At 43.5% G+C, this 23133-nt stretch overlaps 2 protein-coding genes across 9 annotated transcripts; one reads left to right on the plus strand and one right to left on the minus strand.

The window, feature by feature from the left end:
- The first annotated feature begins 1453 nt into the window (after window positions 1-1453).
- On the plus strand, window positions 1454-5842 carry LOC120052279 (transmembrane protein 258). Its single transcript, XM_038999105.1, has 4 exons — window positions 1454-1556; window positions 2088-2197; window positions 4784-4913; window positions 5683-5842. The coding sequence occupies exons 1-3, from the start codon at window positions 1554-1556 to the stop codon at window positions 4908-4910; spliced, it is 240 nt and encodes a 79-aa protein (XP_038855033.1). The 5' UTR covers window positions 1454-1553; the 3' UTR covers window positions 4911-4913; window positions 5683-5842.
- Window positions 5843-6987: 1145 nt separating this feature from the next.
- On the minus strand, window positions 6988-21812 carry LOC120052277 (transmembrane protein 138-like). 8 transcript variants are annotated; one of them, XM_038999101.1, is made up of 8 exons: window positions 20967-21812; window positions 17511-17569; window positions 14125-14312; window positions 12943-13351; window positions 8685-8988; window positions 8382-8553; window positions 8184-8259; window positions 6988-7988 (listed from the first exon to the last, which is right to left on the minus strand). In XM_038999101.1, the coding sequence occupies exons 5-8, from the start codon at window positions 8810-8812 to the stop codon at window positions 7876-7878; spliced, it is 489 nt and encodes a 162-aa protein (XP_038855029.1). In that variant the 5' UTR covers window positions 8813-8988; window positions 12943-13351; window positions 14125-14312; window positions 17511-17569; window positions 20967-21812; the 3' UTR covers window positions 6988-7875. The 8 variants fall into 8 exon arrangements, with proteins under 8 accessions (XP_038855029.1, XP_038855027.1, XP_038855025.1 ...); XM_038999099.1 differs by lacking the exon at window positions 12943-13351 and having other exon boundaries at window positions 17511-17564; XM_038999097.1 differs by lacking the exon at window positions 12943-13351.
- Window positions 21813-23133: the final 1321 nt, after the last annotated feature.

Here is a 23133-nt window from a genome sequence, read left to right on the forward strand (position 1 = left end):
CAACTGGTTCCAACTGGATCCAACTGGTTTCAAATGGTTCCAACTGGTTCCAACTGGATCCAACTGGTTTCAAATGGTTCCATCTGGTTTCAAATGGTTCCAACTGGTTTCAAATGTTTCCAACTGGTTCCAACTGGATCCAACTGGTTTCAAATGGTTCCATCTGGTTTCAAATGGTTCCAACTGGATCCAACTGGTTTCAAATGGTATAGAAATTCATGAAATGTTACTGTGTAGCTTCATTTTGTAACAATGTATGCTCCTTTTTATGTTATTTTAGTTATATCATTATAACGTTGACTGTTGTTACTCTATCCTTGTTGTTGTTATATTATTCATATGTAAACATTGTTATGCTATATTATGAAACTCTGTGCCAATCAAAATCGCTATTCGGCTTTTACCTGTCTCACTGGATAAGAAATCACACACACAGAGAGAGAGAGAGAGAGAGAGAGGGTAGAGAATTCAAGGAGTTTGTCTGATGGGAATCCGTGATGTCATCGGCCTCCATCTTGCTTGAGAAACAGCAGAGAACTAAAGAGGAAAAGGCCATCCTGTGCCGTGTCACACCGTGTCATACCTGGAGCACCGATTGAGATGTGGCTTTTTGTTAAGGAAATCAGGTGTTAAATGACACTTTAAATCTTTACTTCATTTTTAAATAGGTTTATCTTATTACTCTAATTCTTATGGCTTAAAGCCCTTCAGAACACTAAAATACTTAATGAAAGCAGAAACACCCCTCCTTCATTCACCTCTATACTAGTCCTATTCCTGCTTTGAAAGTTCTCCCTATAAATGTGTGCTTTTTAGTCTTACCTCTTACTTTATTTTTAATACACGATCATGACATTTATTTTGGAGTCTTTGCTGTTTTGTATTTTTTTGTGTGTTAAAGAGCATGCTGTCATAATATGAATGCAGTAAATAAAATATTGATTGAAAACAAAATGTGTATTTTGGTTGATTGATGGCCATGGGGAGTTTAGGTCTACATGTGTTATTGTAGAAGAGAGAGAGAGAGAGAGAGAGAGAGAGAGAGAGAGAGAGAGAGAGAGAGAGAGAGAGAGAGAGAGAGAGAGAGAGAGAGGGAGGGTGAGAGAGAAAGAGAGAGAGAGAGAGAGAGGGGGAGACAGAGAGACAGAGAGAGAGAAGAGAGAGGGAGGGAGGGTGAGAGAGAGAGAGAGAGAGAGAGAGAGAGAGAGAGAGAGAGAGAGAGAGAGAGAGAGAGAGAGAGAGAGAGAGAGAGAGAGAGAGAGAGAGAGAGAGAGGAGAGACAGAGAGGGAGAGAGAGGAGAGAGGGTGAGAGAGGGAGAGAGAGAGAGAGAGAGATTAGATCCCACTAGCACAAAATCATTTCATGTAAAGGAATACGTTTGGGAATAAACCATTGAATAAATAAACGTTGGATTTAGAGTGAAACTGTTTTTCTCCAGCCCGCTAGGTGGCGGCCAAGTATTTTTATGTCGTCTTGAGAACCTCTGGAGAACTGACGTGGCTCTTTCCTCTTTGGTTCTGCAGTAGGAGCAAGCAAGCATCAACTCAACAAAATGGTACGTGATTTGGATCTAATGCACGGTTTTCTAAGAATAACTTGACTATGAAATGCTGCTTATAGCTACGCAATGCCATTTGTCTAAATGAAAACCTGACATTTAATTGATTAAAATGGTTGGAGCGAGACATTTCCGTGTTGCAATGGATATAGCTTTGTTAGCCAACGTTAGCTTGTCATTCGACGTTATGTTTGTAGCTATCAGTTAATCGAATAACAGTAAATATGTTTCGATGGGAATACAGTAACTATTTAAAATAACTGAGCAATAAACACCAAGCTTAGGTAGCAAGCAAACACCCAGCACAGCCTCCCACAGACGGTTCCAAAGAAGACTATCTTATTCAACTGTCATGATAGTCAGTCAATAAGCAGGTTGATGTGTACCTAGTTAATTATATTTATGTAGCTAGTAATTTTAAACCCAAACATTTTATTTTATTTACAAATGTGGAATATTGTCCTGATGTCCTAAACCAGAAACACACACTGAGTGAATCTCTCTACATTGTCTCTGTTGTTCCCTCAGGAGCTGGAGGCGATGACCAGATACACCAGTCCGGTGAACCCGGCAGTCTTCCCCCACCTCACCGTGGTTCTACTGGCTATCGGGATGTTCTTCACTGCGTGGTTCTTTGTGTATCCTTCCATGGCCGTTTATCATCATAGTGACTGTTTATTTTGACCGTGAATCCTGGCCGTCTGTCTGCATAGTGACTGTTTATTTTGACCGTGAATCTGTCTGCATAGTGACCGTTTATCTTGACCGTGAATCGTGGCCGTCTGTCTGCATAGTGACCGTTTATTTTGACCGTGAATCGTGGCCGTCTATCGTCATAGTGACCGTTTTATGTTGACCGTGAATCGTGGCCGTCTATCGTCATAGTGACCGTTTATTTTAACCGGAATCGTGGCCGTCTTTGTACCCCTATTGTGTTTGCAAACATTGCCGCACGAGGGCGATGCGCGTTGGTGGCAGAACAAGGGGGAGTTCTCATAGAACACGTATGAGTGCATTTCACACTACTTTTGGATTTTAAGCCTCATATGAATGTCCTGTTTAATATATTGTTTGGCATCATCGCAAATCAACTGCTTTATACTTACACTTTAACTAGTGAAACGGCTCTTTGCTAACTTTTGCTACAGTCTATATCAATGAGCGTTAGCATTCTAGCTAACAACTGCTTCATCCAAAATAGGTACATTTGCAATTATCTTAGCGACCGTTCAAGCAAGAATCGAAACATAATTGTAAGTATGAGAACCCCCCCCCCCCCCCATTTTTTTAACATGTTGTTTAGAAGTAGTAACTTAAATCTAGGCTGTTGAATTGGCGCACACACTGCCGAGAGTGGTGTGAGTGTGTGGGGTTCTGGAATCCGTGTTTAAGCGTTGTCCGGGGGAGTTGATGTATGAGTATAAAGCACACAGAGCACACTGAGTATGAAGGCTTCTGTTCCAGCCCCGTACTAATGCACCAATGTCAACTAATGCTTCCTTTGGGTCTCTAGGATTGAAGAACATTGATAAAACCCACCTTAAGGTATAGTGTATTCAGACCCGTTCCCTTTCTGCACATTGTTACATTAGAGACTTATTATAAAATTGATAAAAAAATGTATTCTCAATCTACACACAATACCCCATAATGACAAAGCAAAAACAGGTTTTGCAAATGTATAAAATAAAAAACGTATTTACATAAGTATTTAGACCCTTTGTGATGAGACTCAATTGAGCTCAGGTGCATCCTGTTTCCATTGATCATTCTTGAGATGTTTCTACAACTTGGGAGTCCACTTGTGGTCAATTTAATTGATTGGTCATGATTTGGAAAGACAGGTGTGTGCCTTTCCAAGGTCTCACAGTTCATGTCAGAGCAAAAAACAAATAATGAGGTCAAAGGAATTGGGGAAGGGTACCAAAAAATGTGTGCAGCATTAGAGGCCACTGTGTTCTTGGAGACCTTCATCATTCTTAAATGGAAGAAGTTTGGAACCATCAAGACTCTTCCTAAAGCTGGCTGCCTGGCCAAACAGCAATCGGGGGAGAAGGGCCTTGGTCAGGGAGGTGACCAAGAACCAGATGGTCACTCTGACAGATCTCCAGAGAACCTTCCAGAAGGACAACCATCTCTGCAGCACTTCACCAATCAGGCCTTTATGGTAGAGTGGCCAGACGGAAGCCACATCTCTGTAAAAGGCTCATGACAGCCTGCTTGGAGTTTGCCAAAATGCACCTAAAGGACTCAGACCATGATAAACAAGATTCTCCTGTCTGATAAAAACAAGATTGAACTCTTTGGCCTGAATACCAAGCGTCACGTCTGGAGGAAACCAGGCACCTTCCCTACGGTGAAGCGTGGTAGTGGCAGCATCATGCTGTGGGGATATTTTTCAAGTCAGGGACTAGGAGACTAGTCAGGATCAAGGGAAAGATGAACAGAGCAAAGTACAGAGATCCTTCATGAAAACCTGCTCCAGAGCACTCAGGACCTCAGACTGGGGTGAAGATTCACCTTCCAACCTGACAACGACCCTAAGCACACAGCCAAGACAACGCAGGAGGAGCTTTGTGACAGGTCTCAATGTCCTTGAGCGGCCCGGCCAGAGCCCAGGGTTTATAACCCGATTGAACATCTCTGGAGAGACCTGAAAATAGCTGTGCAGCGACTCTCCCCATCCAACCTGACAGATCTTGAGAGGATCTGCAGAGAAGAATAGGAGAAACTCCCCAAATACAGGTGTGCCAAGCTTGTAGTGTCATATCCAAACAGACAAGGCTGTAATCGCTTCGAAAGGTGCTTCAACAAAATACTGAGTAAAGGGTCTGAATACTTATGTAAATGTGATATTTCAGTTTTGATTTTTAATACATTTGTAAACATTTTTATAACTGTTTTTGCTTTGTCATTATGGGTCGTGTGTGTGTGTGTGTGTGTGTAGATTGATGGGGGGGGGGGGGACTATTTAATCGACTTTTAGAATAAGGCTGTAACATAAACATGTGGAAAAAGGGGTCTGAATACTTTCCGAATGAGCTGTACATGGATTGACTGAGCTTTGACATCCTAAACAAAAAGACTGAAGTAGACTAAATCTATTTAACGACATGAGTTCATGCAGAATTCACTTTTTTGGGGGGGTCCAAAATAAAATGCCATTTGGAGACAAACTGATCTTAACGTTCCCTGTTTTGTTTAGCACCTTAACTGTCTCCCAGCTACGAGGTGACATCCACTAAATACACCAGAGACGTGTACAAAGAGCTGCTCATCTCCCTGGTGGCGTCTCTCTTCATGGGCTTCGGAGTGCTGTTTCTCTTACTGTGGGTCGGCATCTATGTCTGACGGGTAAGGGAAGTGATCGCGGCGACTTGGAATCGGTTTTTGTGACATCTTAACTCATCTTTAAAATGTGGCTGCAGGATAGATAGCCTAGCGGTTGGGACAGTAACCGACAAAAGGCTGGTTTGAATCCCCGAGCCGGTAAGGTGGAAACATCTGCTGTTCGTCCCTTGAGTAAGGCCGTTAACCCCAACAACAACTGCTCCCCGGACGCCGATGACGTCAGTCTTTTTTAAGGCAGCCCCCTAACCTCTGATTCAGAAGGGTTGGGTTGAATGTATTGTTGTGCAACTGACTAAATATCCTTGTTTGTGATTGCTGCAAAAAATTAATGGCTCTTTGAGGACGTTAATTAACGTTTTCTGAATCTGACAATGACCCATAAGAGTTAGACATGTACCATCTTGCTATCTGGGTCCAGGCTAATGGAATGGAGACTTGTGCACACTCAACAATACAAATGATTAAACCCATTTTTTAACAGAGACTCCAAGTGATATGACGTTATCATAAACAGTGGCACAAACAAAGAGAATGTGTGACGCAAGAGGTTGCAAGAAGCACCCAGGTAGGCTACTGAGATTGCGGCTCTAGCTACGTGCTAGCTGCGTGACAAATCTCAACTAGCTGTGCCTCTTGCTTCGTACTAATCTTTGTTCCTGTCATAAATCGCCCTTATATGGTCATGTCACTTCCCTAGATCTACCTTTTTAAAAGTTAACTCATTCACCATAGTGTTTTGTCTTTTCTCCCTGTGTGTGTGTTCTGTTTACAGATTGTTATATTGATACAGAAGAACATTCCAGTGGAACAGGAGAAGGACATGAAATGGGCTCCACTACAGGATGGTTATGGATCGGATTGCACTGACAAGACAGTGGGCACTGTGGGTTGGGGTGGCCTTTCAATAAATAAGAGACATTTGTACAAAACTGCATAGTATTTTCTGACAATTCTTCTGCACTGACTTGCTGTTCTTAAATAGGATTGTAGCATTGGTGATACTGTCCCATAATATGCTGACCCAGAGGCATCTTCAAAGTTGACTTGTGTTTACAATTTACGCTGCTAACCTATTGCTTTCATCAAGTGTCCGTCCAATCAGGGAGGAGAGGAAGCGGTTTAGAATCCGAGTCAGTGGACTGTACTTCAACTAGAAATGAACAGTCCACTGACTAATCTTTCGGAGGCGACGAGGAAACACTCTCCTCCACTCGCAAGTTCATCAGGCAAATTACATTTACAGGGGTGGATCCCAAAACAAGTGTACAACTAATATAGCTAATGATATGTAGCATACTGTTTTACCATAGGAGCATGCTTTTCACTTTCCAGAACGTGAGTTTTGAATCCACTGTGAAGGACTATACTATTGAGGGGAGGACCTTTCCATTCACCTACTGACACTCCTCGATCACTTATCTGTTTCCGGGTCACGGAGGAGAGCCGGACAGAGGATGGGTCTTATGCCCAAATGAGAATCTCCCATTGTATCGAAGCCCGTGTGTCAGTGACTGCAATTTTATTTGAAACTGGTTTGATAGTGTAACTAGTAATATTCATAAAGTGACGACTGGTCAGGCCTAGATCCTAACTGCAAGGCCACTGGCTTTACCTTGAACGGACCACAATAGGCTGAGAACCATAAGTTACAGATCTCTTGTCTTTCTAAATGTAACATACAGCAGTATGTAAGGCCCAGGGGGATGGAGTGAATTACATTTCAGAGCACCGGAACCTATTTGTGGAGAGTAGGCTATTCTGTGAGAGGTGGTGCCTTAAACCCAAATTAATCTAAAAAATAAGTCACTTTTAACCCGGCACATCGTCTACACTATAATACGCTCATGATCATCCAGCCTGGTGCGTAACCTTGAGTGGTATTTTATAGCCTGAAATCCAGATCTGTTTGTTAACATTCCACTCCTTTTACTATGTTTGTGTCATGTGGAATGTTAGCACAGGTCTGTATTTCATGCTAGTTATTTTGTAGTTAAATTAGGTTATCGTCGTAGTAAGTGGGGATACTTCCTTTATAGTTTGACCATTTAAAATTCAGATGAGTTAAGAACAAAAATAATCCATGTAGAACAGGCATTATATTTATAAAATTAGGGAAAAAAGGTGTTGGATTAACAATTTTAACTTTACGGTTAAAAAAAAAAAAAACGAATATCCATACATTTTGTAAACGGCACATCTTATCTCCAAGACAAACTGAACCAAGAAGCTCCAATCTGTAACGCAGAAGATCAGCATTATAGCGGAGACTTCCTTCACAGTAAACGTTGCATACGTCGTCTCAACAGGAAATGACCTTGATATTCCAACCACGCTACAACACAGACCTTCTGGATTGAATCGAGCCCCAGGACTTCCTCTCTCACCTGAGAGGGGAACCAGTAACAACTCCTATATATACATACACACTGTTGTTCCAGAACCAGGCGTGGATCCCAAATTGCATTCTATTCCCCATTTAGTGCGCTATATTAGGGAATAGGGTGCAGTTTGGGATACTTCGGTATCCCATTTTAGTAAAAACACTAAATGAATAGCTGTCATTATGAATGTACTGTTTTAAAAACAGGAAGGAAAGTCTGCCTCAGATTGTCCTTTAGTGTCTTGTCTACTTCTTGTCACAACATCAGTCCATATTTGTGTAGTGTGGTACATTAACTTGATGATCCATCACTGCTGTACAAACCCATTGCAGTTTCTCACTTTTCCGTTAGCTCCATCCTAGCCCCGAGTCATTTTCAGTGGGGCAAACCGTTTTGAAGCGGGAAAACAATAATGGTTATTTCTTATTGGACAAGGCCAGGGAGTCCCTCCCTGTTTCAGTTTTCTTCCGTTTCATGCCTAATGAACATGGCTCACCCAGGCAGTGAGTCACCACAGAGCCTGGCAGGCCTCGCCTGGTAATAAATCCTTTGGGGGTGTAATTGTTCCTTCCATTTCCTCCTTCTCACTGACGAGCTCTGGCAAAGGCATCCCTCAGCCAGACAGAATCCTGATACAGCCGCGGGTCGCCCAGACACTCTGCTGTCCGTTTGTAGACGTAGTAATACAACACTGCAGCTGTGGAACAGAACACAAGAAGTTACACGACACCAACACGTTGTTTAGTATTAGTCTTATGAAAACGGTTTGTTAACTAAAGTAGTCTTGTGAAAAGAAGCGACCACTTATTACGCCTCAAAAGGCCGATACATAAGGCTGAATAAATACTTGCAAGACCAGTGTGTGGGTCTTTCTGTTCTTCAGAGAACTTACCAACCCTCTGGAAAACGAAGAGGACACGCAGGCCATTCGTCCAGATGAAACGATTGGATTCCAGCCATCTCAGGTTCTATAGGAAACAAAATAATAGCAGACGTGATCAAATGTTTATAAAAACTCTACAGGTGGGCATAATACCTTTTCTGCTGACAGTTAATGTAGAATCCTTTCTGTGTGTGTTTCTGCACGTACCACTACCCAGCAGTGAAAGGAGATGCTGAGGGTGAGGTAGATGGCACACAGCATCAGTAAGCCTTTAAACCTCTCCAGTAGCAGGGCGACCAGACCGACCTGGAACACGTACGTGTTAAACATCATCAGCAGAATGATGATCACGTTGAACAGGATGGCTATATCCTGGATACTGGAACACACAGGTAATACATCACAGTTACAATCCCAGTAGAACATCTAACAAAATGGAGGATAAATAACTAGCTATTAAATGTAATGTAAAAAAACACAACAAAACAACAAAACCAATCATGTACGTACATGAACAGCACTAGCTGGATGACGGGCGCTGCCCTGAGCAGCTCGCTGAAGGAGTTGACAAACAGGTCATAGGTCAGCAGACCCAGCTGGACCATCAGGACCAGCGAGTAGTTGCTGGTCTGGAGCATGTCAAGGTGTAAGTCTGGCTACATAGCCCAGGGACACCTGCACACAGCTGGGATGAGCTTCACACATTCACAGCCACTAGCTCCCTCTGTCTCCGGCTGTGTTTACAGACAGACCAATGATGATTTTTGTTTCTTCTCTTCTCCAGTAAATGGTATTTTAACCAATCAGATCAGCTCTGAAAAAAGATCAAAAGAAAAATTGTTACAAATAATCAGAATTGGGCTGTTTGTGTTGCTCTGTGGTGACAGCTATCTGAGGGGACACTACGACTAAAGCTACAGCTAGCCAGCGTCAGTTGGCTTCACATTCCAGCTCAGGCTTCATCCGTACTACAACGGTGGATATTGTTAGTTCGCCTGCTGCTATGGAGACAAAATGTTGAACCGTCAAGCCATGGGAGTCAGTGCTGCTAGTCGAACACAGAACTCTTCATTTGAGATAACGCTGAGGCATCAAGCCATGGGAGAGTCAGTGCTGCTAGTTGAACACAGAACTCTTCATTTGAGATAACGCTGAGGCATCAAGCCATGGGAGAGTCAGTGCTGCTAGTCGAACACAGATCTCTTCATTTGAGATAACGCTGAGGCATCAAGCCATGGGAGAGTCAGTGCTGCTAGTCGAACACAGATCTCTTCATTTGAGATAACGCTGAGGCATCAAGCCATGGGAGAGTCAGTGCTGCTAGTCGAACACAGAACTCTTCATTTGAGTTAACGCTGAGGCATCAAGCCATGGGAGAGTCAGTGCTGCTAGTCGAACACAGAACTCTTCATTTGAGATAACGCTGAGGCATCAAGCCATGGGAGAGTCAGTGCCACATTTTAATTTGTGCCAAAATGAAAGGAATCTTACAAATTCAGCAGGCTATGGTGTGAAATAGGCTTTCAGAAGTTCCATCTTTATTTTATTACTTATTGTTAACGTCGTCGGTGGTGAGGTGCTTCTCAATGCACAAGCACCTTTTCAGGGATGCAAACTGCGGAGGGACCAAAAAGGTGACACTTTTTTTTTTGCGCTGAAACATGCAGGGGAAAAAAATCCCTGCTAGGTGGAAATACAGGATTTAACTAATTAAACAACACAGAATATGATCTACACGATCAGTCTCTGTGTGTAAAATACTAAGTGGTTCATGTGAACCGAACTCACAGCTAAAAAAATGTAAAAGCAATCCAATGTTATTTGTTAACTAGACTTTACTGCAAATGACACTCAAATCTTGAGGGGGAAAAATACATATTTGGGCTACACCTCACATGACTACATTGTACACTTCCTGCCTGTAGACATCTGTTCTACAATGTGCCAGCAAAGTGAGAAAGTGTGTGATGTTCCTTTCACCTCCAAAGTGGCCTCCAGCTTAAGCCAGGCCCAGCTCCGGCTACACTTGATCCCTGAATCCACTTGTTTAACAAGCAACGCTTCATTTTCACTTAATTCTCTCATCCTGAAAATGAACCACATACTGTAGAGGAGAAACATTAGTTAAGATAGTGGCTCATTTCCTTCATTTTGTGGCTTGAGTCAAATACTTTGTGACACACAGAGTCAAATACTTTATATAGAACAAACTTCACGTCAGGATAGGCAGCCGAAATGAATAAATGTGTGTTATATTAAACAGAGGGAGTGAAATGTTGGCAATAAACATTTCAGAACAACTATGGCTGAATTATTATCCTTACACTTTCAAAAATACTAGTCGAATAAGACATGGGAGAGATGACGTATTTTGGCAAAGAGATTTATTTATAGACTAATACAAAATCAGTAGCGGATTTAGGTACGGGCGACATCGGCAGACGCCCAGAGCGGCATCTTGCTGTGGGCGGCAAGGGTGCAGGCGCTGATGGAGGGGGGGGGGGTTCGCCCAGGGCGGCATACAAGCTAGAACCGTCACATACACCTTGAAACAAATAGCTAAACCGAAAATTGCAGACAAAAATGCTTTGTTCTTAACTGACTTGCCTAGTTAAATAAAGGTTAAAAAAAAAAAAAAAAATACCTCTTCGTTATCGTTCAGGGGACGCGCTGCTGTAACTGACAAGCTGTCTTTCCAGAGCGGGCGCTGATGCTGTAACTGACAAGCTGTCTTTCCAGAGCGGGCGCTGATGCTGTAACTGACAAGCTGTCTTTCCAGAGCGGGCGCTGATGCTGTAACTGACAAGCTGTCTTTCCAGAGCGGGCGCTGATGCTGTAACTGACAAGCTGTCTTTCCAGAGCGGGCGCTGATGCTGTAACTGACAAGCTGTCTTTCCAGAGCGGGCGCTGATGCTGTAACTGACAAGCTGTCTTTCCAGAGCGGGCGCTGATGCTGTAACTGGCAAGCTGTCTTTCCAGAGCGGGCGCTGATGCTGTAACTGACAAGCTGTCTTTCCAGAGCGGGCGCTGATGCTGTAACTGACAAGCTGTCTTTCCAGAGCGGGCGCTGATGCTGTAACTGGCAAGCTGTCTTTCCAGAGCGGGCGCTGATGCTGTAACTAGTAAGCTGTCTTTCCAGAGCGGGCGCTGATGCTGTAACTGGCAAGCTGTCTTTTCAGAGCGGGCGCTGATGCTGTAACTGGCAAGCTGTCTTTCCAGAGCGGGCGCTGATGCTGTAACTAGTAAGCTGTCTTTCCAGAGCGGGCGCTGATGCTGTAACTGGCAAGCTGTCTTTCCAGAGCGGGCGCTGATGCTGTAACTGACAAGCTGTCTTTCCAGAGCGGGCGCTGATGCTGTAACTGACAAGCTGTCTTTCCAGAGCGGGCGCTGATGCTGTAACTGACAAGCTGTCTTTCCAGAGCGGGCGCTGATGCTGTAACTGACAAGCTGTCTTTCCAGAGCGGGCGCTGATGCTGTAACTGACAAGCTGTCTTTCCAGAGCGGGCGCTGATGCTGTAACTGGCAAGCTGTCTTTCCAGAGCGGGCGCTGATGCTGTAACTGACAAGCTGTCTTTCCAGAGCGGGCGCTGATGCTGTAACTGACAAGCTGTCTTTCCAGAGCGGGCGCTGATGCTGTAACTGACAAGCTGTCTTTCCAGAGCGGGCGCTGATGCTGTAACTGACAAGCTGTCTTTCCAGAGCGGGCGCTGATGCTGTAACTGGCAAGCTGTCTTTCCAGAGCGGGCGCTGATGCTGTAACTAGTAAGCTGTCTTTCCAGAGCGGGCGCTGATGCTGTAACTGGCAAGCTGTCTTTTCAGAGCGGGCGCTGATGCTGTAACTGGCAAGCTGTCTTTCCAGAGCGGGCGCTGATGCTGTAACTAGTAAGCTGTCTTTCCAGAGCGGGCGCTGATGCTGTAACTGGCAAGCTGTCTTTCCAGAGCGGGCGCTGATGCTGTAACTGGCAAGCTGTCTTTCCAGAGCGGGCGCTGATGCTGTAACTGGCAAGCTGTCTTTCCAGAGCGGGCGCTGATGCTGTAACTGACAAGCTGTCTTTCCAGAGCGGGCGCTGATGCTGTAACTGGCAAGCTGTCTTTCCAGAGCGGGCGCTGATGGTGTAACTAGTAAGTTGGTTGCCTCTGCTTTGCATTCTGTTGTTGTGTAAACGATTGGCTGAGCCTTGGATACAGCCAGTATTGCTCCAAACGTGCATCAATTGTTCGCTTACAGCCAGTAGTGATTCAAACCCACCCCATCCCCCCTCCCAAACTTTTCTCATCGGATCTACACGAATCACGTAGGTCACCTATTTTGGATTCAAAACCACGAATTTCACCGAAAGGTGACTAGTTTGCGTCCTTGCTTTCCCCCCCCACACCAATCGATAAAACAATTGTATTTAGTCATCTGCAAGTTGTACTGTGCGTGAAGTTTAAAATGCATTCTGTTATTACTAAATATGTAATGTGATAGATATTTTAACATGAATATTTCTTTAACACACAAAAAAACATGTGATTAATAAAATATTTAATATCGGTTATCTACTTCAAATGAAGGAGATGAGCCTGAACTCGTGGCTCAGACACTTCATTCAGGATACATGGAGTTAACCTGCCCGGGAGCAGTTTAGCACTGAAGGACTTGTTCCCGACATAAAAATGCACCTGGCTAAAAGGTGAGCCACTTTTGTGGAACCGGTTATTCCGAGTTGGTACTCTAAATTTGTTAAAAAAGCTACTTCGCTAACTCCTCAAACCACGTACTTACTAGAGGGCTCTGGATTTCAGTCCGTCGACCCTCCGGTCACCCTTCAGGCTACCTGCCTCCCCACCATGAGCCTGGTCACCACCTTTACTTTGTTTTCCACAATCCACTGATGTTTAGATGCCTTTAAAATCTCCTTCATTCAGTATTATAAACATTCATTCAACTCCTAATTACAGTCAAATTCCATGTTCTGTCAAAAAAAAAAACTCAGAGGTGTTTCCATCTTCTTAGTTCCTGTGCAATTTCACCAGTGTTCAGGGACATAGGCTGTGTGCTTGTCATCTAGACAGAGAGCCCTTCAATCCTAAATCTGCTGGTAACCAAACTGAACAGATGGGACTGGAGTCACTGAGATGAGAATACAAGGCAGGTTTTCAGCTTCATCATGATCTTCCCAATCTAGCCCTCCCTGAAATGAGATGTGAAGAGTTGTTTAAAATTGTTGGTCTAGGTTTGGAAAATGATTCTGCCTTATGGATTTAAAATGATAAAAGGTCTTGACAGTAACGTTAGTATTTCAGAGCTAAATATAAACTAACCATTCTCCCTGCTGTCCCCCTGTTCTTCTGGTCAAGAGCCAAAGCGCTGTGTAACTAACTAGTTACCGCAGTGTAGTGTGAGCTAAACCTGTCACACAGGTAAACAGCCAAGGAGAGGTCACGGTAAGGATTACAGATTAAAAAAATGGTGTGCCAAATGGCATCCTATTGACTAATGCAATTATTTCTTAGTCACGGGGTGTCTGTGTAGTAGACACCACTCACCGTCTGTTAATAGTTTCTTGGCTGCCGTCCTTTCTAAAATAACGTTACGCCAAGCTAATTTTAGCTGACTAGCATCAAGCGTTGTTGTTCACATGATCTAGTTATCCGAATCAAGCGAGAGCCAAAACAAACACTTGGGCAGCTAACCTCACAGTTCTTCCAGACGGACTATTAGTTAGCTAACTAGTTCATCTTAAATTATAAGTAGTGTAACGTTAACGTTCGCAAAATACAATGAGTTACAAAACGAACGTTAACTAGGGACCCAGACAAATAGCAAGCATGCTAACGTTAGCTAGCTAATTAGCATGCGCCTGTGAGAAAAACGAACAGTATTGTTCAACACTGTCATCGGCGCTGAAGTTAGCTTTTTACTACAAGATAAAAAAAAAAAAAAAAAAAGTATAATGAATGTTACCTTCTTTTTTTACGGGTTGGACGAAGTATTGAGCAGCCACCGTCTTCTAGCTCATTAGCTAGCTGTAGCCAAAGGCCGTCTTTGCTTCGCAGGCTTTTCTTCCAATACCATGGAAACGCCATTACCGTTCACTTTCAGCTTGTAGTCCTAAAACCCGGAAATAAATTCCCTCATTCGTTCAGCCATCCCTATGGTTAAAATGAAAAGGAAAATAGGGTTTTTGGAATAAAACGTAGAAAAATAAGGTCTGAGGTTAACACAGGTTTAGGAAATCGTATACGTTTTGTTCTATGAGATAATAGCAGCCAGTTAACGTTACCCTAATGAATTATGAAGCCTTTGTGCTTAAAAAAAAAGTACATACATTCTTTAAAATGCACAAACACTAACGTTAGCTGATGAAGATTCTCATCGAACAAACCGTATAAATTACCCTAAGCCTGTGTTTACCACATACCTTAGTTTTGGCATTTATTTTCCACATAACCTTTATAGTGGGAGGGGGTCGTTTTCTCGTGTGGGCAAAAGACCGTCCTCTCCATCCTGGTCATGGCTAGAAGGAATACCGCTTTTGTACAAATGTACGTCATACTCCCGTTCACTTTAACCAGAGTTTGTGTTTTACACAGCGTCGTATTCTACACGACTGTGCTTGATTTACATATCAACACCTGTTGGCTAGCGGAATCTACAATTTTTCAATAAATAGACTGAGCACTACATTACATCGTAATTCTTCCCTCGTAGAATTTAGAGGACAGCGGCTAGAGGGCCGTGTGTGGAGGTTCTGAGTACTGCTGTTTTTCTGTTCTACTTGTTGTCTCAGCTCTACAGGTCCGTGATGGGAAGAATTTAAATATTTTTTCTTCTTTCTTTTCATACACTGACTGGCCACCAGATTACAGAAACTATAGCAATGAAACTGAAGTAATGGAATAGCAATAACGTTAGCAATGGGAATATAGTCTGAGAGATACAAAGTCATTTTTTGATTTTTTTCCCTTTAAAAGCACCAACAACAACAAAGAAGTGGAACTCTTAAAGAATGGAACCGTCGCTCTCCTAATGTAAAGAGTGGAACCTTCGCTTTCTTAATATAAATATAATATAAATATAAAACCTCTTAAAGGATCCGCCCGTTTTCCCCCCATTTTCCCCCCTCAAATGACATACCCAAATCTAACTGCCTGTAGCTCAGGACCTGAAGCAAGGATATGCATATTCATGATACCATTTTAAAGGAAACACTGAAGTTTGTGGAAATGTGAAATTAATGTAGGAGAATATAACACATTATATCTGGTAAAAGATAAAACAAAGAAAAAAACATGCGTTTTTTTAATTTTTTTTGTACCATCATCTTTGAAATGCAAGAGAAAGACCATAATGTATTATTCCATCCCAGGCACAATTTAGATGTTGGCCACTTGATGGCAGCGGTGTATGTGCAACGTTTTAGACTGATCCAGTGAACCATTGCATTTCTGTTCAGAATTTTGTATCAAGACTGCCCAAATGTGCCTAATTAGTTTATTAATAACTTTTCATATTCAAAACTGTGCACTCTCCTCAAACAATATCATGGTATTCTTTCACTGTAATAGCTACTGTAAATTGGACAGTGCAGTTGGATTAACAAGAATTTAAGCTTTCTGCCAATATCAGTTATGTCTATGTCCTGGGAAATGTTCTTGTTACTTACAACCTCATGCTAATCACATTAGCCTACGTTAGCTCAACCGTCCCGCGGGAGACCCACCGATCGATCCTGTAGAGTTTTAACCAACAATGCCGTTTTAAGAAAATACCTTAAAAAAAAGTAACAAATATTTAAAGCGCAGCAGTAAATAACAACAGCTATATACTGGGGGTGCCTGGCACCGGCGTCGAGGTAATATGTACATGTAGGTAGAGTTAAAGTGACTATGCATAGATACTAACAAGAGAGTAATAGCAGCGTAGAAGAGGGGGAGGGGGGTTCAATGCAAATAGTCTGGGTAGACCTTTGATTAGCTGTTCAGGAGTCTTATGGCTTGGGTGTAGAAGCTGTTTAGAAGCCTCTTGGACCTAGACTTGGCGCTCCGGTACCGCTTGCCGTGCGGTAGCAGATAGAACAGTTCATGACTAGGGTGGCTGGAGTCTTTGACAATTTTTAGGGCCTTCCTTTGACACCGCCTGGTATAGAGGTCCTGGATGGCAGGCAGCTTTGCCCCAGTGATGTACTGGGCCGTACGCACTACCCTCTGTAGTGCCTTGCGGTCGGAGGCCGAGCAGTTGCCGTACCAGGCGGTGACGCAACCCGTCAGGATGCTCTCGATGGTGGAACCTTCGCTCTCCTAATATAAAGTTGAATCCTCTCCACCCTTCTCCATTTCTTCTCTCCTCTCTCTTTTGTCTCCTCACCGCTCCTCTCCTCCCTTCCTTTCCACTCCCATACATTTTCTCTGCTCCTTTTTTTATTTTATTTATTTCACCTTTATTTAACCAGGTAGGCCAGTTGAGAACAAGTTCTCATTTACAACTGCGACCTGGCCAAGATAAAGCAAAGCAGTGCAATCACAAACAACAACACAGAGTTACACATGGAATAAACAAACGTACAGTCAATAACACAATAGAAAAAAAGAAAGTCTATATACAGTGTGTGCAAATGGCGTGAGGAGGTAAGGCAATAAATAGCCCATAGTAGCAAAGTAATTACAATTTAGCAGATTAACACTGGAGTGATAGAGCAGATGGATGTTAGACCTACCCACTATGCACTTGTGGAGATTTTTGGATTGGCGTAAGTATTATGATAATGGCTGATACAACCCTAACCCTTGTTTGATTGGTTAGTGTGTAGTCCTAGATGTGTTTTTACTCTGGTGTAATGTATGTTAGGATTTGTTATGTATATTTAGATGTGTGCGTGGTGTTGGATTCTGGGGTAAACGTTGAACATTGTTATACTCAGAGTATAGGAACATTAGTTCCACAAGAGACATGAGGGGTCGCCATAATGAAGCTTGGGAGGGGCTGAGTGCAGGGAAAACAATCATTTGTGACAGTACTGATAAGGGGAGAAACCGTTGAAGGCTCATATCACTTAGTTCCCTGCTTAGCCAGAATGATGCAATGTTTAGAGATAAGGAGGAGACCCCACCCAAAGTGGGGTATGAATACCACCACGGGGGAAGCCATGTTTTTGTCTGAATTACAGATGTGTCGACCCTTTGGGAAGAATAAACTTGGTTAAGCTTCTCTCATGTCCGTGAGTTATTTACTCTGAAAATTAGAACCTAACAGTGTGTTAACGCCCACAGATGTTCCTTGTTTTACCTCACCTTGTTTTACCTCACCTTGTTTTACCTCACCTTGTTTTACCTCACCTTGTTTTACCTCACCTTGTTTTATCTTGTTCCCAGCATTTTGGTTCCTGTGCTTTTCTCCTCGGCCTCCTGTTCTGTGAGAGAAACCACACCACAAACACAATAGGATTTTGAGAAAGAGTTTTCTTTGTCAGAGGCCATATTGTAGAATGGAAATGTTAAATGTACCGTAGATAATCATCGAAAACAATCTTTACTTTGATAGTATTCTGGAATAATCTCATTGGGAAACCAGCCCATACTGTAGACAGTCTCATGAAATAGTTTATTTGTCCAGGACTAGGCTTAAGACAGGAGAGGACAAAAGAAAGGGGTTAGTACATCAGATAAGACACAGTGCAGCACATCAGATAAGACACAGTACACCAGATAAGACAGTGCAGTACATCAGATAAGACACAGTACATCAGATAAGACACAGTACAGTACATCAGATAAGACACAGTACAGTACACCAGATAAGACACAGCACACCAGATAAGACACAGTACAGTACATCAGATAAGACACAGTACAGTACATCAGATAAGACACAGTACACCAGATAAGACACAGTACACCACACCAGATAAGACACAGTACACCACACCAGATAAGACACAGTACACCACACCAGATAAGACACAGTACACCACACCAGATAAGACACAGTACACCACACCAGATAAGACACAGTACAATACACCAGATAAGACACAGTACAATACACCAGATAAGACACAGTACAATACACCAGATAAGACACAGTACAATACACCAGATAAGACACAGTACAATACACCAGATAAGACACAGTACAATACACCAGATAAGACACAATACAATACACCAGATAAGACACAGTACAATACACCAGTTAAGACAGTGCAGTACATCAGATAAGACAGTGCAGTACATCAGATAAGACACAGTACATCAGATAAGACACAGTACAGTACACCAGATAAGACACAGCACAGTACACCAGATAAGACACAGCACACCAGATAAGACACAGTACAGTAAATCAGATAAGACACAGTACAGTACATCAGATAAGACACAGTACACCACACCAGATAAGACACAGTACACCACACCAGATAAGACACAGTACACCACACCAGATAAGACACAGTACACCACACCAGATAAGACACAGTACACCACACCAGATAAGACACAGTACAATACACCAGATAAGACACAGTACAATACACCAGATAAGACACAGTACAATACACCAGATAAGACACAGTACAATACACCAGATAAGACACAGTACAATACACCAGATAAGACACAATACAATACACCAGATAAGACACAATACAATACACCAGATAAGACACAGTACAATACACCAGTTAAGACAGTGCAGTACATCAGATAAGACACAGTACAGTAAATCAGATAAGACACAGTACAGTACATCAGATAAGACACAGTACACCAGATAAGACACAGTACACCACACCAGATAAGACACAGTACACCACACCAGATAAGACACAGTACACCACACCAGATAAGACACAGTACACCACACCAGATAAGACACAGTACAATACACCAGATAAGACACAGTGCAATACACCAGATAAGACACAGTACAGTACACCAGATAAGACACAGTACAGTACACCAGATAAGACACAGCACACCAGATAAGACACAGCACACCAGATAAGACACAGCACACCAGATAAGACACAGCACACCAGATAAGACACAGCACACCAGATAAGACAGAGCACACAAGATAAGACACAGTACACCAGATAAGACACAGCACACCAGATAAGACACAGTACACCAGATAAGACACAGCACACCAGATAAGACACAGCACACCAGATAAGACACAGCACACCAGATAAGACACAGTACACCAGATAAGATACAGTACACCAGATAAGACAAGCTGACCATGGCCCCTAGATGGTTTGTAGCATAAACACTGGAGACTGGGACAGGGGGATCGAGATGTGGCCCCGTCCAACACCACCCCTGAGTGCAACAAGCCAGGGACTCAGTGGGGAGCCGACCAAGCAGAGACAGCAAGGATGGTTCATCAGTCCAGTACCTTGGGACCTGATGCCTCTCTGCTTGGCTCTCAGCGATAAGGAATTAGGGAACTAGCATCCTGTCAAGGGGGAATAGGCTACTAGTCCAGGGGGGTATAGGCTACTAGTCCAGGGGGGTATAGGCTACTAGTCCAGGGGGAATAGGCTACTAGTCCAGGGGGGTACAGGCTACTAGTCCAGGGGGGTACATGCTACTAGTCCAGGGGGGTACAGGCTACTAGTCCAGGGGGGTATAGGCTACTAGTCCAGGGGGGTATAGGCTACTAGTCCAGGGGAGTATAGGCTACTAGTCCAGGGGAGTATAGGCTACTAGTCCGGGGGGTATAGGCTACTAGTCCAGGGGGGTATAGGCTACTAGTCCAGGGGGGTATAGGCTACTAGTCCAGGGGGGTATAGGCTACTAGTCCAGGGGGGTATAGGCTACTAGTCCAGGGGGGTATAGGCTACTAGTCCGGGGGGTATAGGCTACTAGTCCAGGGGGGTATAGGCTACTAGTCCAGGGGGGTATAGGCTACTAGTCCAGGGGGGTACAGGCTACTAGTCCAGGGGGGTACAGGCTACTAGTCCAGGGGGGTACAGGCTACTAGTCCAGGGGGGTACAGGCTACTAGTCCAGGGGGGTATAGGCTACTAGTCCAGGGGGGTATAGGCTACTAGTCCAGGGGGGTATAGGCTACTAGTCCAGGGGGGTACAGGCTACTAGTCCAGGGGGGTATAGGCTACTAGTCCAGGGGGGTATAGGCTACTAGTCCACATACACACACATGTACACATGGATGTTTTAAATATGTGATAGTGGAGTAGTGGCCTGAGGGAACACACTAAATGTGTTGTAATATTTACAATTTTATATAACTTCCTTAATGTTGCTGGATCCCAAAAAGAGTAGCTTCTGCCTTGGCAGGAACTAATGGGGATCCATAATAAACCCCAGGAAGAGTAGCTGCTGCCTTGGCAGGAACTAATGGGGATCCATAATAAACCCCAGGAAGAGTAGCTGCTGCCTTGGCAGGAACTAATGGGGATCCATAATAAACCCCAGGAAGAGTAGCTGCTGCCTTGGCAGGAACTAATGGGGATCCATAATAAACCCCAGGAAGAGTAGCTGCTGCCTTGGCAGGAACTAATTGGGATCCATAATAAACCCCAGGAAGAGTAGCTGCTGCCTTGGTAGGAACTAATTGGGATCCATAATAAACCCCAGGAAGAGTAGCTGCTGCCTTGGCAGGAACTAATGGGGATCCATAATAAACCCCAGGAAGAGTAGCTGCTGCCTTGGCAGGAACTAATGGGGATCCATAATAAACCCCAGGAAGAGTAGCTGCTGCCTTGGCAGGAACTAATGGGGATCCTTCATAAATACAAATACCTTTATTGTGCATCGTTGTAAACATGAACTAACTTACCATTTGTGTTTCCCTCTTCTTATCCCTCGCATGTTTCTCCTTGCCCTGGCGGCAGGTTCTCCGACCGACCACCAGGAAGGGGATTCCATCATAAGGAACATATTTGAGTTCCCAATGTAAGTTTTTTCACGATGCGAGATCTGAGAAGTTAAACAAATGACACAAGTTAGAATAGCAGTTCATCTCTACAGCTAGTTTGATGGATAATCTAAAATCGATGAATAACACACACACACACACGTCTACTTATCTAGCTATCTTACGCCAGTCAACGGAGTTAGCTAGCTTGATGGATAATCTAAAATCGATTAATAACACACACACACACACGTCTACTTATCTAGCTATCTTACGCCAGTCAACGGAGTTAGCTAGCTTGATGGATAATCTAAAATCGATGAATAACACACACACACACACGTCTACTTATCTAGCTATCTTACGCCAGTCAACGGAGTTAGCTAGCTTGATGGATAATCTAAAATCGATTAATAACACACACACACACACGTCTACTTATCTAGCTATCTTACGCCAGTCAACGGAGTTAGCTAGCTTGATGGATAATCTAAAATCGATTAATAACACACACACACACACGTCTACTTATCTAGCTATCTTACGCCAGTCAACGGAGTTAGCTAGCTTGATGGATAATCTAAAATCGATTAATAACACACACACACACACGTCTACTTATCTAGCTATCTTACGCCAGTCAACGGAGTTAGCTAGCTTGATAACTAGCTTACTAACGGCCAGTGGCGGTCGGTGCCATTTTAAGATGAGGGAGGACAATACTTTCTTTAATGAGCATGGCCTTATTTCTATTACAGCATATAGGATGACTGTCATTCATATTCCATTCACCCAGTTCAATGTAACATCGATTGGTTTAAGCTACTACATGATACTCTAATTTTCCCTATACACATCATGAGGTTGCTACAACCCAGACTATGAATTCAACGTAGGTACACGCAGGTCGAGAGAAAGATTTGAGGGGACAGACAGTGACACATCGAATACCGCTTTGCACACTCTTGCCTGCATCTAGCTGACCTAAGGTGTAATCATTAGTCCAACATTTGCAAACTAAAGTTTCTATTGGACAAATTCAGGTATGTTTATCCCACGTTTCGTTCCATTTGCTTCCATTTAAGAAAGTTTTTCAACAGAATCGGTCAGAATGAATACATCCCTGATCACACGCAAACAGTTGACTTTCATAGCCACATACAAACAGTTGACTTTCATAGCCACATACAAACAGTTGACTTTCATAGCCACATACAAACAGCTGACTTTCATAGCCACATACAAACAGTTGACTTTCATAGCCACATACAAACAGTTGACTTTCATAGCCACACACAAACAGTTGACTTTCATAGCCACATACAAACAGTTGACTTTCATAGCCACACACAAACAGTTGACTTTCATAGCCACATACAAACAGTTGACTTTCATAGCCACACACAAACAGTTGACTTTCATAGCCACACGCAAACAGCTGACTTTCATAGCCACATACAAACAGCTTTTTGCATTCCTTCTCGCATCGACGCTCTCTCCTCCTCTCACCTTTTCCCTTCGCTTGTGGACTTCAATGCACAACACATTAGCTGTCTGAGACCAGGCGACAAAAACCTTTCCAAGCCAAACCTTCATATCATGACTGCAGCTAGCTCACCATATTAGCTAAAGTAACGTCATAGTCAACATAGTAATGATGCCTTACAGTGTAGTAATCAGTTTAGCAGTTTCACGGGCGGGCCCCGGTGGTAATATATTTGTAAAACCAAAGCTTACCATGACTTGGAAGAGTTCCCATGTTGGATAGTCATAGACAGTTGGTTAACTCGTGTAACAGTATAACTTTAAACCGTCCCCTCGCCCCGACATGGGCGCGAACCAGGGACCTTCTGCACACATCAACAACAGTCACCCACGAAGCGTCGTTACCCATCGCTCCACAAAAGCCGCGGCCCTTGCAGAGCAAGGGGAAACCCTACTTCAGGTCTCAGAGCAAGTGACGTAACCAATTGAAATGCTATTAGCGCGTACCCGCTAACTAGCTAGCCATTTCACATCCGTTACACTCACCCCCCTTTCGACCTCCTCCTTTTCCGCAGCAACCAGTGATCCGGGTCAACAGCATCAA

Source organism: Salvelinus namaycush, chromosome 8, assembly GCF_016432855.1.
Source record: "Salvelinus namaycush isolate Seneca chromosome 8, SaNama_1.0, whole genome shotgun sequence".
In the NCBI taxonomy this organism is placed as follows: domain Eukaryota; kingdom Metazoa; phylum Chordata; class Actinopteri; order Salmoniformes; family Salmonidae; genus Salvelinus; species Salvelinus namaycush.